At 40.9% G+C, this 17,369-nt stretch overlaps 1 protein-coding gene across 9 annotated transcripts in view; it reads left to right on the forward strand.

Annotated features, from left to right (window-relative positions):
* Nucleotides 1-8,486: 8,486 nt before the first annotated feature.
* The window catches only part of chaf1a (chromatin assembly factor 1, subunit A (p150)), a 46,356-nt gene continuing 37,473 nt past the window's right edge, over nucleotides 8,487-17,369 (forward strand). For 4 of the 9 annotated variants that reach the window (XM_069928827.1, XM_069928833.1, XM_069928834.1 and 1 more), the window contains exons 1-2: nucleotides 8,487-8,748; nucleotides 13,684-13,737. In XM_069928827.1, coding sequence (XP_069784928.1) covers nucleotides 13,686-13,737 — 52 coding nt within the window. In that variant the 5' untranslated portion in view covers nucleotides 8,487-8,748; nucleotides 13,684-13,685. The other 5 variants (XM_069928829.1, XM_069928830.1, XM_069928828.1 and 2 more) reach the window with 5 other exon arrangements.

Genomic DNA, 17,369 nt, shown 5'->3' on the forward strand with positions numbered 1-17,369 from the left:
CCTTGAGTCTAGAGCTGGATGAGGTACTTACCCGGGAAGAGACATATAAGGCAATTGAACAACTGAAAAGTGGCAAAGCAGCAGGTATGGATGGAATCCCCCCTCCCCCCAGAGGTCTGGAAGGCTAGCGGCAAAACTCTGCATACCAAACTGCATGAGTTTTTCATGCTTTGCTGGGACCAAGGAAAGCTGCCTCAGAACCTTCGTGATGCCATCATCATCACCCTGTACAAAAACAAAGGCGAGAAATCAGACTGCTCAAACTACAGGGGAATCACGCTGCTCTCCATTGCAGGCAAAATCTTCACTAGGATTCTCCTTAATAGACTAATACCTAGTGTCGCTGAAAATGTCCTCCCAGAATCACAGTGTGGCTTTCACGCAAACAGAGGAACTACTGACATGGTCTTTGCCCTCAGACAGCTCCAAGAAAAGTGCAGAGAACAAAACAAAGGACTCTACATCACCTTTGTTGACCTCACCAAAGCCTTCGACACCGTGAGCAGGAAAGGGCTTTGGCAAATATTAGAGCACCTCGGATGCCCCCCCCAAGTTCCTCAACATGGTTATCCAACTGCACAAAAACCAACAAGGTTGTCAGATACAGCAATGAGCTCTCCGAACCCTTCTCCATTGACAACGGCGTGAAGCAAGGCTGCGTCCTCGCACCAACCCTCTTTACTATCTTCTTCAGCATGATGCTGAAACAAGCCATGAAAGACCTCAACAATGAAGACGCTGTTTACATCCGGTACCGCACGGATGACAGTCTCTTCAATCTGAGGCGCCTGCAAGCTCACACCAAGACACAAGAGCAACTTGTCCGTGAACTACTGTTTGCAGATGAATCCGCATTAGCTCCCCATTCAGAGCCAGCTCTCCACCGCATGACGTCCTGTTTTGCGGAAACTGTCAAAATGTTTGGCCTGGAAGTCAGCCTGAAGAAAACTGAGGTCCTCCATCAGCCAGCTCCCCACCATGACCACCAGCCCCACCACATCTCCATCGGGCACACAGAACTCAAAACGGTCAACCATTTTACCTACCTCAGCTGCACCATTTCATCTGATGCAAGGATTGACAATGAGATAGACAACAGACTCGCCAAGGCAAATAGTGCCTTTGGAAGACTACACAAAAGAATCTGGAAAAACAATCACCTGGAGAAGCACACAAAGATACCCACGCACCTGTTCGGCTCCGAATCATGGGTCCTCTACCGGCATCACCTACGGCTCTTAGAACGCTTCCATCAGCGCTGTCTCCGCTTCATCCTCAACATTCATTGGAGTGACTTCATCACCAACATCGAAGTACTCGAGCTGGCAGAGTCCGCAAGCATTGAATCCACACTGCTGAAGACCCAACTGCGCTGGGTGGGTCACGTCTCCAGAATGGAGGACCATCGCCTTCCCATGATCGTGTTCTATGGCGAGCTCTCTACTGGCCACTGAGACAGAGGTGCACCAAAGAAGAGGTACAAGGACTGTTTAAAGAAATCTCTTGGTGCCTGCCACGTTGACCACTGCCAGTGGGCTGATATCGCCTCCAACCGTGCATCTTGGCGCCTCACAGTTCGGCGGGCAGCAACCTCCTTTGAAGAAGACCGCAGAGCCCACCTCACTGACAAAAGGCAAAGGAGGAAAAACCCAACACCCAACCCCAACCAACCAATTTTCCCCTCCAATCGTGCCTGCCTGTCCTGCATCAGACTTGTCAGTCACCAACAAGCCTGCAGCAGACTTGGACATACCCCTCCATTAATCTTCATCTGCGAAGCCAAGCCAAAGAAAAAGAAAAAAGAAAGAAAACCCCATGGCACGGCCCTGTGTCTCCTGGTTTCAGAGCATCCTGCAAATTGAGGTTTAAGATGGAGAGTGTTTCATGTATTGAATACTTACATATTCTGTTTAGGATGAAAATGGTTTCATTTGTACATAGACCTCTAAAGCAGCAGATTTGGGCCACTGTACTATGTACATAAAGGCACAAAAATGCTGGAGGAACTCAGCAGTTCGCACAAGAAGGGAAACTCACACCAAAAACGCTGGAGGATCTCAGCTGGACTTTCAGTGTTCATAGGAGACAAAGATACTGTTGACATTTCAGGCCTGAGGCCTTCTTCAAGGAATAAGCAGAATGGGCCAAAAAAAACCCCGGAACTCTCAGAATACAGACAATGATGGCTAGGGGAGGAATCCAGACCAACGAAAGGTATGCTCAGGCCCAAAACATATGTTATCGATATCTTTTCCTCCTTTGGAATCTGCTGAGTTCCTCCAGCATTATTTTAAATTTATTCAGTGACAGTATCTGCAAGACTTTCTTGTTTCGCTGTTATATATACGTTCTCAATACTTGCAGTTTGCTTCAGATGTTGTCTTTCTCATTCTTTGCCTGAGAACAGGGAAGAAATTTTGATCTTCGTTTCTGATGAGGTGAAAATGAGGCATATTATCGAATGCACAAAGGTACAGGAGAAACTCAGCAGGTCACGCAGCATCCACAGGAAGCAAGAATTATATAACCATCGATCCGGGCTTGGGCCCTTTGTCCAGCCTGGTGCATTAAAGGAAATGGTGAACTTCATCATCGACATCTTAGAGATGGTTTTGAGAAGTGTTAGGTAGTATACATTTTCTAAGGTCATGCTCTGGATATTGTGAGGAGGGCTGTGTTTGCAGCAGAGGCAGTTTGGTGGAAGACAATTGTCTAATTGGTGTTGAATGTAAGACTTGACCTCTCATTCACTTGAATAAACAATACAAGGTTGCCTGAGGTCTCGCTGCTGAAGACATAGAAACACAAATGTGTCTGTATTTAGAAGAATCACTATTGGAGATTACCTGAGTTCTGCTATGTAATTACTATCAATTGAACATCTTCCATTGCTTCTCAAGATCAGTTCCCTTCCCGTGGGAGGCTTGTTGGGTGAGAAAGATTAATGGAAGTGTTGGAGCATAAAACTCCAAACTTATCTGACACCTGTCTTCAATGTAATTGGGTTTATTGTACATTGGCCAGTAGGAACATGGCTTCCATGGTACCTGGAAGTAAATGTAAAATGGAAGTGATTTTCAGTGGTTGGCCAACTCTCAATACATCATTCCACAGGCCCAATTGATGTGAACAGGTGAATTAATAGAGATCTACAAGATTATGAGAGGCATAGATAGGGTGGACTGCCAGTATCTTTTTTCCCAGGGAGAGAGTAGCAATCACCAGAGGATATCTGTACAAAGTAGGGGAGGAAAGTTTAGGGGTGACGTCAGGGCTAAGATTTTTACACAGAGAGTAGTGGATGCCTGAAATGAAAGGTGGTGGTAGAGGCTGAGACATTTTTTTAAAACTCTGACAGGCACACGGATGAAAGCAAAATGGAGGTTTATGAGGTAGGGAAGGTTTAGTATTTTTGAGTAGGTTTATATAGGTTGGCACACATCGTGGCTGTAGGACCTGTGCTGTGCTGTAATGTTCTATGTTAAATGACTGAGGTCATAAGAGGTGGCAGGTGCTAAGTTTCACTGACTTGGAAGATGGCATTCACAGTGACTTCTCCAATTTCTATTAACACTCTCCCCAGTGTCTCCCTCTTTCCCTATGTCTCCTTTGCTCTAGCCCCCCCCCTTACCCTTCCTTCTATCAGAGAGCTACCTCCAGCCCTCTCCCCCATCACTTCTCAGCTTAATTCTCTTCTACCCTCCCACCAATGTCTAAACTGCCCATCAACCAATGCCCATCATCTGACATAATCTTATGTATTATTCTCTCCGCGTATGATGCTAACGGTCAGTGTGCAAATGTGAAGTGGGAATTGGACCATAAGCAAACACTGGTAGGAGTCAAGCAAAGGCAGCTCATCAGAATTTCCTTCATCCCATAGGTGTGACCCATATTACAGAATTTTCCAGCTGAGATCATTTGGCTCAGTGCAGACCAGGGATTTAATCTTGAACCTCACTCAAATTCACATTTGAAAAAAAAACCTCACTGTTCCATTGACAGCCTAGAGCTATTTTTATTGTATTGATCAGTATGGAAAGGTTTGATTCATGGGTCATATGTATAAGTTGAAACGTCTGTAAAACTGCAGCAGACAGATTTTTCCAAGATCCAGTTTAAATTTGTCAGACAGTGCTCCTTAAAGGGCAATTGTACTGTAAGTCTAAGTCTTGAAAAAAATTTGAGTAATTTTAATCATTAAAGAAAATGGGTGATATTCATTTCACTGCCCATTACACACCTTACCTGATTTTCTTTTCCGTTGAAAACAATTGCAAGAGAAATCTGGCAATATCAGTAAAAGGCAGCAGATTTGATATTGCTCATTTAATTACCTTCTTCAAAATTTGCTAAGATTCTATTAAATTCAATGCAATAAAGAGAATAACAAACTGTATTGGAAAGCTCCTTTGTGACCTTCTGTGCATCGGAGGGATTGGACGCAGACTGGAAGATCACTTCGCTCTGTCCGCGTCAGTGACAGGGATTGCCCAGTGGCCAACCATTTCAATTCTGCACTCCACTCCCAGGCCGACATGGCTTCGTGCTTTGGAGGAGCAACACCTACTGTTCCATGTGGACACTCTTCAACCTGATGGGATTAACATCAATTTCTCTGGTTTCTGTTAGCCCTTTCTCTGTTCTCCCTCTCCTTCCCCTTTGTCTTTTCTCCAGTTCTCCACCCCCTTCCCTCTTTATTCATCTACCTATCCCTCCTTCCTCTGCCTGGTGGTGTGCCTTCCCTCCCTTATCCATCAATTACCTCTGGCCTATAGCACTGTGCTCCCTTCCTCTCCTCCCTTCCCCTCCCTACTATTTTGTTCAGACTTTGATTAAGGGCTCAAGCCAGAAACATTGGTTATGTATCTTTATCTTTCCTACATAAAGTACTGTTTGACCTGCTGATCCAGTACTGTGTTTTAAACTCCTTTGTTGCGCTGGCATATTTTGCTTTGTACATTTATACCCCATCAAAATAAAAATATTGTGCTTCTCTGAAATACTTTTAGATGCCGTAATTGTTATGGAGGCAAACATGCAGCTTGTCTGGTTTTTCCCAGAAATTAAAATACAATTAAATCAGGACTGCAATACCATGGCAAAAGTAAAGGAAGTGTGTTGAGCATGTCTGTGAGAGAATAAGTTACTTGGGGAACAAAAATGGGAGGGTGGTAATGGAATGATATCACTGGGGGCTGGCATGGTCACATCCTTTTTTCATTATTAGTAAATTACAGTGCCCTCCATAATGTTTGGCACAAAGACTCTTTTTCCTTTATTTGCCCCGTGCTCCACAGTTTTAAATTTGTAATCAAACAATTCACATGTAATTATAGTGCACATTCCTGATTTTATTCAAAGTTATTTGTACACAATTTGGTTTGACCATGTAGAAATTACAGCACTCTTTATACATAGTTTCCCCCATTAAAAAGGCATCTTAATGTTTGGGGCATTTGGCTTCACAGGTGTTTATGAGTACTCAGGTATGTTTAATTGCTTCATTGATGCAGGTATAAGAGAACTAGGCTTGCTTCGGAGCAAGCTTTGATCAGCTTTGGAGTCTGCAGTGGCCATTTTGCAACACAGGACCAGAGTTGTGCCAAGGAAAATCAAAAAGCCATTATGAGGCTGAAAAACAAGAATAAAACAGTAAGAGACATGGTCCAGACATAGGATTACCAAAATCAACAGTCTGGACCATCATAGAAGAAAGAATATACAGGTGAGCTCAGTAATCACAAAAGGACTGGTATTACAAGGAAGATCTCCACTGCTAATAACAAAAGAGTTCTCATCATAATGAAGAAAATCCCCGAACGTATGTCCGACAGATCAGAGCCCGGAAAAAGTATGGAGGACACTGTCGACGGAATTGATCTTTCTTAATTCAACACAGTTTAGGTGGCAAAGTGGTGTGCAGCACATCGAGCTGCTACCTCCAAGAACTAGGTTGAATTCTGACCTGCTGATCTGTGCACAGTAGAAGTCCAAAAATCTGGACTGATCGGGAATTAGGTCAGTCTGGATTTTAGGATTTTCCAGATTCTTGGACAGTATTTTTAAAATTCAAATTTAAGGAAAAATAAAGCTGCCCTGCTTGTTCATGGAACACTTGCAGCTTTGACTGAACCTCTGCTCTGCTTAGCATATCTTTTGCTTTCTTTAAATACTTTTCTGCTTTACCTTGTTTACAACTTTGTAATTTCTTTATGATAAGATCATTCTGCACCATGTGTGCATACTCGACATTTTGAAGACTGAAGCTGTGGTTCTGTTCCACAAATATAATAACTGCTTCCATGGACTTTTCTGTAAAAGCCTTTTTTTATATCGTAAATCGTAGATTTTCCGATATCTTGTATCCATTAGAACAGTATTGCTGACACCAAGTTTTAGTTTCTTAATTACTTCAAGTTTTGTCACTCGATTTCAACATGTTCCTTTTCTTCACCATGAAGTTTATCTACTTTATAATCCATTATTATAGATTTGTAAATACGTATATTATATAGGGTTGCTGCTGTGCACCTGTGGCACTTACACGTGCATACAAAAGCCCAGTAAATTTAAGATGTTTGATTTTTGAAAACTCCAGATTCTCGGGTGGGTCGGATTTCAGGCATCCAGATTTTTGGACTTCTACTGTAGTTTGCATGTTCCCTCTGTTACCCTATAGGTTTCTGTCCACATCCAAAATCACAGTTTTGGTAATTGAATTGGCTGCTGCAATTTTGTTCTGTGAATATGTGTATGTGAATATTGGGATCTGAGAATTGTTGAGAGTATAGTGAGAATTTTTTTAAAAATGACATTGACCTAGGACTAGCTTTAGTGTGTGCTAGGCATGGATCTGGTGGAGCAAAGGACCCGTGTCCAAGGTGTATCTCTCTATGTATCCAAATGCATCGCAACAGCTACTTAGCATTTCGGGAAAAGCTATGACTGTTTTGAAAAGACGTGCAGGATCATTAATTGTACTAAAGAAGCAAATGGATGGTTTAGAAGAATGTGTTCTGTGTTTTATTGCTGCTGGTATCAAGACCTTGGACTTGATTCCTCTTAAGCCAATGAGAATCCTTTCAAAATATATACACTTTGTAAAGATGTGATTTAATTAAAGATAGTTTCTTGTTGATTTTAGTATCCTAAGAATAACAAGTACCACTATAATTTCACAGTAAGTCTTGACGTTGGGCCGAGACCCAAAGCATTGACCTTTAGTCTCGAGAAAGGGTCCAAAACCAAGACATTGATTGACCACGTCTATCCATGGAAGCTGTCTAACCTGTTGAGTTCCTCCCATATTTCTTTGCTCAATATTCCAGCATCTGCATGTATTATTCCACAATATTTGTTTGCCTTTGCAGTCAGTTTGCAACAAACAATACTATTTTAAAATGTGTCCGACAGCCTTCCAAGGTTTTAGCAACCTGAGGCAGAAACAAACTAACACATTTTCCTCTGTGTGTGCGTGTGAATTATATGTGTGTCTGTGAATTATATATGTGTGTCTGTCTGTGTGTGTGTGTGTGTATCATATATATGTGTGTGTATGTATAATTTAATATGTAGACATATATACAGACATAAATTTATTTATTTTTCTACCCTGGCATATTGTGGTTATTTAATTTATATTATCCTTGGTGTACCTGTTTGGCTGCAGCAAGTAAGAATTTTGGTGCATCTGCACATTTTCGAATGACAATGCACTGTCATTTTCTTTCAATCATGAAAAACCACAAGAAAGTTTTAAACCAGTCGTTATTAAACAATTGGCAGGAGGTACCATAGACCAGAGTGGGAAACAGCTTCCCCCCCACCGAGGCATCAGGCTCCTGAACTCCCAGGACAGAGGAGGATGGCGGGTCATACACTTTCAGCGTAGAGGGCTTAACATTTTAATGTGCTAACTGCATATCTGTGTAAATATGCTCCGTGGTCCTGGAGAAACGCCATCTCGTCTTTACCGTGTGAGCCTGGTATGAACTGTCAAAAAAAAGTTGACTTGAGCGAAATATTAAAGTCTGCAGATGGAGTGAGAACACCCACAAGTGGCGGAAGAAGTCAGCCGGCCTCGCAGCGTCCACAGGAGTATTCCCGACGCTTGAGATTTTCTTTCTCCAAAATTGTGCATCTTTACCCGCGGTGAAACCAGCCGAGTTCCGCATTTCTGTGCGTGGTCGAGGTGTGGACGACAATCACTGCGTCCGCACACTTAGGTGATTCATTGATTGGTCAAGTGATCTGTCAATCAGAACCCGGCGACCAGCAGCAACCAATAAGGGAGCCGGTTAAGGTGGATTCCTCAGCAACAGCAGAATGTTTTTCGAAAATGTTTGGTTTTCTCCACAACGGGATATTTTCATTATACTGCTTCGAAAATATTGACTTCTTTCTGAAAAGACGGCGCACCGTTGTGGCAGGTCCCCGGTTGTGGTTGGGCACGTGACGGACGCCAACCAATGAGGAGTGAGAGGCTGCGGGCTCGCGCCGGTTCCCGCCAAATGCAAGCGGGCAGACGGGGGAGGGCCAGTGAGCGGCTGCAGGCGAGCGCGGGGCAGGGCGAAGCGAAGCAGTGTGGCACGGCCGCTCCACTCGCCACCCGCAGCCGGCGCTCGGCCGGCGGGAAGCAGCAGAAGCGGCGCCCGGGGAATGCTGCAAGCCCCGAGGCCAGGACACCAGCAACAGGCGACCGCTCGCCCGGCGGCGGGACAGCTCTGAGGTGGGGGGAGTGAGCAGGTGAATGGCCCCCGTGTCAGGCTCGCAGGCGGTGACAAGGCCCCAGCAAGGCGGCTGGGACATTTTTTAGGGGGGGGAGGTGACCAGGCAGCCAGCCGTATAGACCGTGACAGGCTCGGGGTTTCCAGTGACTCCATCCCTGCTCTGGTCAAGGGGGAGGTTAAAGAATAGGGATAAATGCAAGGTGATCAATGGCAATATTAAAAACAAATTAAATGTAATTATAAGGCGCTGGCAGGAAGTTCACATTGGCCCCCATCACTTTCCCTCAGCTGCTGAGCCGAAGAAAGGCGGGAGACCCAGAGAATCGGATTAAGTGGCGCCTCATCCGGAATCCATCAGAATAATTTGCTCAAATGTATCGGTAAAAAGAAAAGTGTTTGAGTGGCTACTTTGTTTCTAGCTGAGGTTGTGAGAATTGCGTCCACTTTTAAACCGGTATCGCAGACGTCCGTGGGATTTTGTAAACAAACTTTTATTCCTTGTCTGCTGGGGTTTTCGTGATTTCCCCAGTTGGACGGAATTCTTTGTTTCTTTGATTATGTGCTTCAGTAGATCCAGTGTCGAAAGAGTTTTCTCTAAAATGATGTGGAAATCTTGATCCATTGAAATGAAGCTTCAAGTTTTGCAAGTAATCGAGGTGATTCATGAAATTTGATTGTCAAAATCAAAATAGAACTTGATCTCAAATGGGCAGCATTTCATTGCAGCCAACTTAACCCTTAGTGAATATTTGTTAAGTATGATCACATGTTGCTAATTGTTTTACTTTGAATTATAAGAGATGTCACACTTTAATGTGGGTTATCAGTGAATTTATATTAAATTTCTCTTGTGCATTATTTGAAGTTGATACATGATAGCTGCTGCAAATGGCATGGAAATGGTGTGTGTAATTACTTAATTACAGAATAGCATTGAATTTTTTGGTTGTCAATTTTGTGGGGTTGCTTGTATTTGGCTGCATGGAGATTGAGAGCTTTTTTTTCCCCCTCACCCCTATCTTTCAAATTTGCTCAGTGTTTTTTAAGCATTTGAGATTTTGGATATGTTTTTTTTTTAAAGGGGCTAAATTTATGACTTGGATCTTCTGGATTCCAACACTGAAAACCATGCAAGTAAACTCAGCAAGTTGAACAATGTACTCTATGTAGCAAAGATAAAAGATACATAACCAATTTTGTGACCTTGAGCCTTTCAAGGTAGAGAAAAAATTCTGCAGGCATCTGAACAAAATGGGGGAGGGGAGGAAAGGAGCACAGTCCCACAAGCAGGAGGGATAAAGGAGGGAGGGCACACCAGCAGGCAGGGGTGATGGAGGAAAGAAGACAAAGGGGGTGGGGGAGAAATGGCGAGCAGAAACCAAAGTCTATGTTAATGCCTTCTGGTTGGTGAGTGCCCAGATCGAAAATCCAGTGTTGTTCCTCTAATTTACAGGTAGTTTGGGATAGTACATGAGGAGAGTGGGGCACAGAATTGAAAGGATTGGCCACTGGAACATCCCTGTCACTATGGAGAAAGTGAAGGTGCTCAGCGAAGTGATCGCCCAGTTTTCGATGTAGAGAAGGCCACAAAGGGAGCACCGGATGCAGTAGATCAAGGATACACAAATGAAGTATTGCTTCACTTGATCATACTGTTTGGGGCCCCAAATGGTGGTGAGAGGAGGTGTGGACACAAGGCTGCCACTTCTTGTGGCCATGGAGGAAGATACTGTAGGGGGAGCACTTGGGGAGGCACGAGTGGACAAAGGAGTCACAGAAGAAGCTTTCCCTACAGAAGGCTGAGAGGGGAAGATGTAGTGGGATCATGTTGTAGCTTGGGAAAATTATGGAGAATAATGTGTTAGATAAGGAGGTTAGTGGTGTGGCAAGTAAGGACAAGGGCAATCCTGTGTTTGTCTGGGGGCAGAGATGGTGAGAGCAGATGAGTGAGAAATGGAGGAAGTGTGGGTAAGGCCTGAGTTTATGATGGTGGAGGGGAAGCCACATTTGTGGAAGAAGGCAAACATTTCTGATTATCTGGACTAGAAGACTTCATCTTGGGAACAGATGTAGCTGAAATGGAGGAATTGCAAGAAGGGAATAATCCTTCACTGAAGATGACAGTGTGTAGTCGTGAGAGTTGGTAGATTTGTAAAAATGTCTATGGAAAGCTTGTCTCCTGAGATGGGGACAGAAATCAAGGAAGGGGAAAGTGTTGGAGATGGACCAGGTGAATTTGAGATCAGGGTGAAAATTGGCACTCTCCAACTGGATGGTATTCATATCAAATTCTCAGGTTTCTGCTAGCCTGTTCTCTGTCCCTTCCATTTCTGCTGGTCTTCTTTCCCTTGGTCTCCACTCTCTTCCATCTCTATTCATAAGGATATGGCCTCCTTTCTTTATCCACCTATTGCCTCCTACCTTCCCCCATCCCACTGCCCTGCCATTTTGTTTGGGCACCTGCTGATAGTTTCCCATACCTGATGAAGGTCTCAAGCTTGAAATGTTATGAATTTTTATTTTTGCTCTGTAAACTTTTATTTTTGACCTGCTGAGTTTCTCCAGCGTTGTTTTTACTTCAATCATGATGTCTACAGACTATCATGCTTTACTTGAAATAGAGTATTATTTTCCAAACAAAATCATAAAATAATATACCAGGTGAATGTTAACATGATGGCTTGTGTTCACTGTTTTGTTCTCATTTCCCATCCTTTCATATCATTGAAAAATTACTGTTTCATATACCTGAAACTAGGGGGTAAGGTGAGACCAGGGTAGTCTAAAAGGTAATAACAGGGCTGGGACTTGAAGGAGAGTAACCTGATTAATCTAAAGTTGTGTCAGTGGCAGGAAGCAAAAATTAACAGTTGACTTTTTTGGAGCAGGATGGAGTTTTTTAAAATTTTAGACCTAAAAGTAGGAGGCATATTAAGTTTGCAGATAATACAAAATGTGTGTTACCAGTGAGAAAGAAAGCTCTCATTTCAAAGAAATACAAATGTTCTAGGTGGGTAGAAAGGTGGCAAATGGAACTTGGTCAAAATGTGAAGAAATGGTTTTGAATATTCGGTGCAAGGAAAATGTACATCAAGTCAAGAATAAAGAACAGTTGAGAAAGAGGTGGGGGACTTTAAGTAATGCCCACAATTATATTTTTAAAGAGCAACACACGCCAGGTATGTGTGTGATGTTTTATTAGCAAAGCCATAAAATTTGAGGGTTTTGTTATAAATGTATCTTGAATTTCTCATGTCATGGGGCCATTCAGCCCTTTGGGTCTAGATCAACACCCAGGGAAACAATGCCATTTGTATTTTTCTCATTGTGCTTAATTTTCCTAAAAGACCTGCAAGTTCTGCTGTCAAACATGTTCAGCAGCATCCTTTGTGACATTAAACTAGATGCCTAGTTTTACACTAGCAGGTTAACCTGACAACCTTTGTGAAGTCAGGGGGAGCTGGAGAAAAGTAGAAAAGTCACAGAAATGTAGAAACTGCACAAATTATATCGGCAGCCAGAATCAAACCCAGGTCCCTGAAGATGTCAGGCAAACGCAATGTGTCAAAAGACTATTGGGCTGCAGCTTAAGTACAATATACAAAAAGTGATTGTCATGAAAAAAGCAATTGCTAGGATTAAAGAATTGTAGCTATGAAGAAAATCTTGATTTAGAATTTTTTCCAGAATGTAGATGATTAAATAGGTAAATAAAATTGAAAGGCGAAGTAAATAAGAAGGCAGTGCTTCCCTTGACAAGGGATCAAAAATCAGTAGATATTAAACAGAATCATTGAAAATAGGTTTGAGTAAAAAATTCTTTCACAGAGGGTTGGAGGGGTTTGAAAGTCGCAGCCAGAAAATATTTTTAAATGGTACAGGGACATGTACTTGCAAGTTGTACTTGAAAGGATTAGATTTGTTGGCCCTTTTTCAGCTATTGCCTATTTGATTTTGTGATATTTTGTATTTTAATATTTGTAAAGGAAAAAGATTCTTGTTACTTTTTAAAAAGTTTTGTGAAGAATAGTGTCACTCTGACCTTGGAGGATTTTGATACTTGCTATGAAGTAATTTTGCTTCTGTTGAAAGTAAGTTTGCAGACAGTGGTTGAAGTAAAAACACAAAGCTGGAGAAATTCTGTACTTTATATCATGAAGATACATAACAGTCATTCTGGGCTTGAGCCCTTCATCAAGGTATGGAAAAATGTTGGCAGGGGTCCAAGTAAAAATGTAAGGGGAGGAGCATGGTCCCAAAGGCAGGAGGTAATGGGTGGAGAAGGGAAGGAGGGCGTAGCAGCAAGTGGGGAGGAGGTATGGCAAGGTGAATGGAGAGGGAAGGGGGTGGAGAGAGCTCTCCTCCTCCCCTTCCCTCTATAGTCAGAGCGATCCTTCCTCCCCACTTGCTGCTGGGCCCTCCCTCCTTATTTCCTCCTGCCTTTGAGACCATGCTCCTCTCCCACCTCAGCTCTGCTGGCATTTTTCCATTCCTTGATGAAGGGCTCAAGCCCAAAACATTGGTTCTGGGTTCTTCAACTTTGCTATATAAAATACACTTTTTGACTGCTGAGTTTCTCCAGCTTTGGGCTTTTTCCACTGCTTACTGTTGAAATTGGTTTCTTATCTTTGCATTTCATATGCAGCCGCTCTTAGTACTTTTTCTTCAGTGGTCAGTGGAGAAAGACTTAAACTCATTAGGGTGCAATGCTGTCTTTTGTGTATTGGAGCAGGACATCTGGGCCATTGTTTAAGGAAAAGTAATTCACAGATCAGAAAATGTTTTTTATTTTGATTCCCTTTAAAATGCCTATGGGTAGGTATGAGTTTGAAATAGAATTCTAAGTACAGAGGTAATGTAGGATATTTAAATAATTTAAAAAAAATCAAAATATCTGGTCATGGTCCTTTCAAAGGTTTTATTTTCAGTAACTTTTTTCTTTCTTTGGCAGTAATGGAGGAGTGCAAGTTGAAAGCAGCTACTCCAGCAAAGAAATTAGTCCAAGGTAATTTGATTATATGTTGCACCATTGTATTTTTAAAGTTGATTTAATAATTTATGAAGTGGTCTTTTTGTGCTTCGAAGCAAAGTTGCAGCCCATTCAGGGACTGTGATGTCACCTTTGAACAATATTCTTTCATCCAATAGTACACTTGGATAGTTTTCTGAAATCTCTTTTTACTGGCGATGCATTGTTTGAAAGTCTGTTTTGTAACTATTTTGCTCTAGCACTGCTTCCCCTCATGTTATTGCTGTTTTCAACCATGTGCTGAGTGAAAACTTTGGACACCTTCAGTTATCTTTTTTGAATATTTTTTAATTTTGTGAACAAACAAATATCAAGAATTAACCATCACAAATACATAAAATGAATGAAAAGAAATCATTGATAACAGGTTGTCTCTGTAGAATGCATGAATTAAATGCCTTGGGGGTAAAATTAATGTTTATGAATCAGAGCTTGAAATGTTTAGGAAAGAAATTGCAGCTGCTGTAATCTTGAGCAAAGGGTGAGGAGCTGGAGGGATTCAATGGGTCAGACAGCAGCCATGGAGTGAAATGGACAGATGTTGTTTTAGGACATAGAATAGTAGAGGAAACATGATGCCCAAATTAAACTAAAACTCTGTAGCTTGCATATAATCTCACTCTGTTCTCTGTATATTTGTCTAGAAGTCTCTTAGATCACTGGTTCTCAGCCTTTTTCTTTCCACTCACATAACATTTTAAGCAACCCTATGCCATCACTGCTCTTTGATTACTAAGGGATTGCTTAAGGTGGTATATGAGTGGGAAGGGACAGTGAGACTCACTGCTCTAGACCCAATTACTGAAATATTTTGCTTGAGAAAAATTGTCATGGACCCATTTCCTTTGGAGTTATGAAACCATGCACATAACGAGTCAATTGGGTACAATTAAAAGTGCTTTTCAAACTTTTTCTTTCCACCCATATACTGATAATGTTTGTAAATTTATTAATTTAATGCATGCAGCACAAGTAAATAAAATGCCAAAACGGTAGCTGTTGCGTTAGTCGCAGAGAAAGCCTTCGATAGGGTAGAGAGGAACTATTTGTTTAAGAAGATCACTTTAAATTAAGCAGGTCAACAAGACAGGGATGCTCATTATCCCCTTCACCGTTCGCTTTGGTTATTGACCCACTAGCGGAGTTGATAAGGAAGGAAACTATGATAAAAGGAATAAAAATAAAAGAGAATATAAAATCAGCCTATTTGCAGATTATGTCATAGTCTATTTAACAGAACCAGATAAGTCAATTTTAAAAAAAACTACATATGAAACTGAAAGAATATGGAGAGATATCAGGGTACAAGATCAACACCAATAAAAGTGAAGTGATGACAATGAACAAAATTGATTATTCAGAATTTTAAAAAGATACCCTTTTCAAATGGCAATCACAGGCGATACGTTACCTTGGTATCAAAATAGATCACAACCTAAAACATTTATACAAATTAAACTATGAACCATTAATTAAAAAAAATACAAGAAGGTTTAGAGAATTGGAAAGAACTACCGTTAACTTTAATAGGAAGAGTAAACTGTATTAAGATGAATGTGTTCCCACGAGTGCAATATCTATTCCAAATGTTACCAATCCCCCTGACAGAGAAATATTTTGTAAAACTGAAGAAAATAGTAAGGAAATTTTTGTGGAAAGGTAAGAAATCAAGAATAGTGCTAGAAAAATTAACATGGAGTTACAAACTAAGAGGGTGACAGCTACCAAAATTCAAAAATTACTACAAGGGTGCACAATTAAGGTACTTATCAGAGAGGAGAAAAACCAGACTGGACTAAGAAAGAATTAGACAAATTGGGAGAAAATGTCCCAGAACACATACTTTATAAATGGGATGAAAAATTGGTACAATATGATAATTCACCAGTACTACATCACATACTTAAATTATGGAAAGGAATGCACCTGGAAGAGAAAAAGATAAATTATCAAATACCAAAAATGATATTAACACAAAACCCATTAATCCCTTTTACAATAGACAATTTATTTTTCAAGGAATGGGATAGAAAAGGAATCAAGAAAATAGAAGATTGCTTTTTGGGAAATAATTTATTAACATTTGAGCAATTAAAAGATAAATATGGAATAACACAAAGTATAATGTTTACATATTACCAATTGAAAACTTATCTAGGAACATAGGAAGTAGGAACAGGAGTAGGCCAAAAATGGCCCATCGAGCCTGCTCCGCCATTCAATACGATCATGGCTGATCTAATTTATGACCTAACTCCCTATATCCTCTAATTCCTCTATCATGTAAAAATTTATCTAACCGAATTTTAAATATGTTTAATGAGGTAGCCTCAAACTCATTAGAGAATTCCAAACATTCATTACTCTCTGGGAAAAACTATTTTTCCTCATCTCTGTCCTAAATCTACTCCCCCGAATCTTGAGACTGTGTCCTCTCATTTTTAATTTCCCCGGCCAGCTCAAAAACCCTTCCTACATCTATCCTATCCATACCCTTCATAATCCTATATGTTTCTATAAGATCTCTCATTCTTCTGAACTCGAGCGAATACAATCCTAGATGATTTAATCTTTCTTCATAAGTCAACCCCTTCATCCCAGGGATCAACCTAGTAAACCTCCTCTGGACCGTCTCCAAAGCCAGTATATCCTTCCTCAAATATGGAGACCAGAACTGGACACAGAACTCCAGGTGCGGTCTCACCAGTACCTTATACAGTTGCAACATTACCTCCCTACTCCTGAATTCAATTCCTCCAGCGATCAAGGCCAACATTCTATTTGCCTTCTTCATAACCTGCTGCACCTGCAACCTAACTTTTTGCGATTCATGCACAAGCACTCCCAAGTCCCTCTGCACAACAGCATGCTATAGTTTTTCACCCTTTCAAATAATATATCTAAAAGATATATTGGGAAATAGCTTGAGATTACCAGAAAGTAGAAACTATGAATATTTAATCACAGACACAATGATAATTAAAACATTTATTAAAACAAATGCATCAAATTGCAATATAAAGAAGATGAAATAAATTATAAACCAAAACAAAGTTGGGAAAAAAGATTTAAACACAGATAAAGAACAAAATGTGGGAGAAGTTATGTAGAGGAACAATGAGGAACATGATAAATAGTAGATGATGATGTATGATTCACTATAACTGGCTACACAGATTATACATTACTCCTCAGAACCCAACAGCTTCAGATAGATGTTTTCGTTGCAAACAAGATTGGATCAACGTTACATGCAATTTGGACATGCTCAAAAGTGAAAACTTTCTGGCAAGATCTAAACCTAATATTAAACAAAATCACAAAAAATAATATACCAGAAGATCAAAAAAAATTTCTGTTAAATAATATAAAAGACAAAAAATTAGGACTAAAATTAGACAAACCTCAAATAAGATTTATTACGATAGTGCTAGCAGTAGCCAAAAAATGTACTGTGACAACCTGGAAATTGGAAACAAACCTTAAAATACAACAGTGGTTTACAGAAATGAACAAGTGTATTCCATTAGAAAAAAATACATACAATCTGAAAGACAAGTGTACATTATTTGAACAAATTTGGGAACCATACATAAAATATGTTGGAG

The sequence above is a fragment of the Narcine bancroftii genome, chromosome 3 (assembly GCF_036971445.1).
Source record: "Narcine bancroftii isolate sNarBan1 chromosome 3, sNarBan1.hap1, whole genome shotgun sequence".
Lineage (NCBI taxonomy): Eukaryota > Metazoa > Chordata > Chondrichthyes > Torpediniformes > Narcinidae > Narcine > Narcine bancroftii.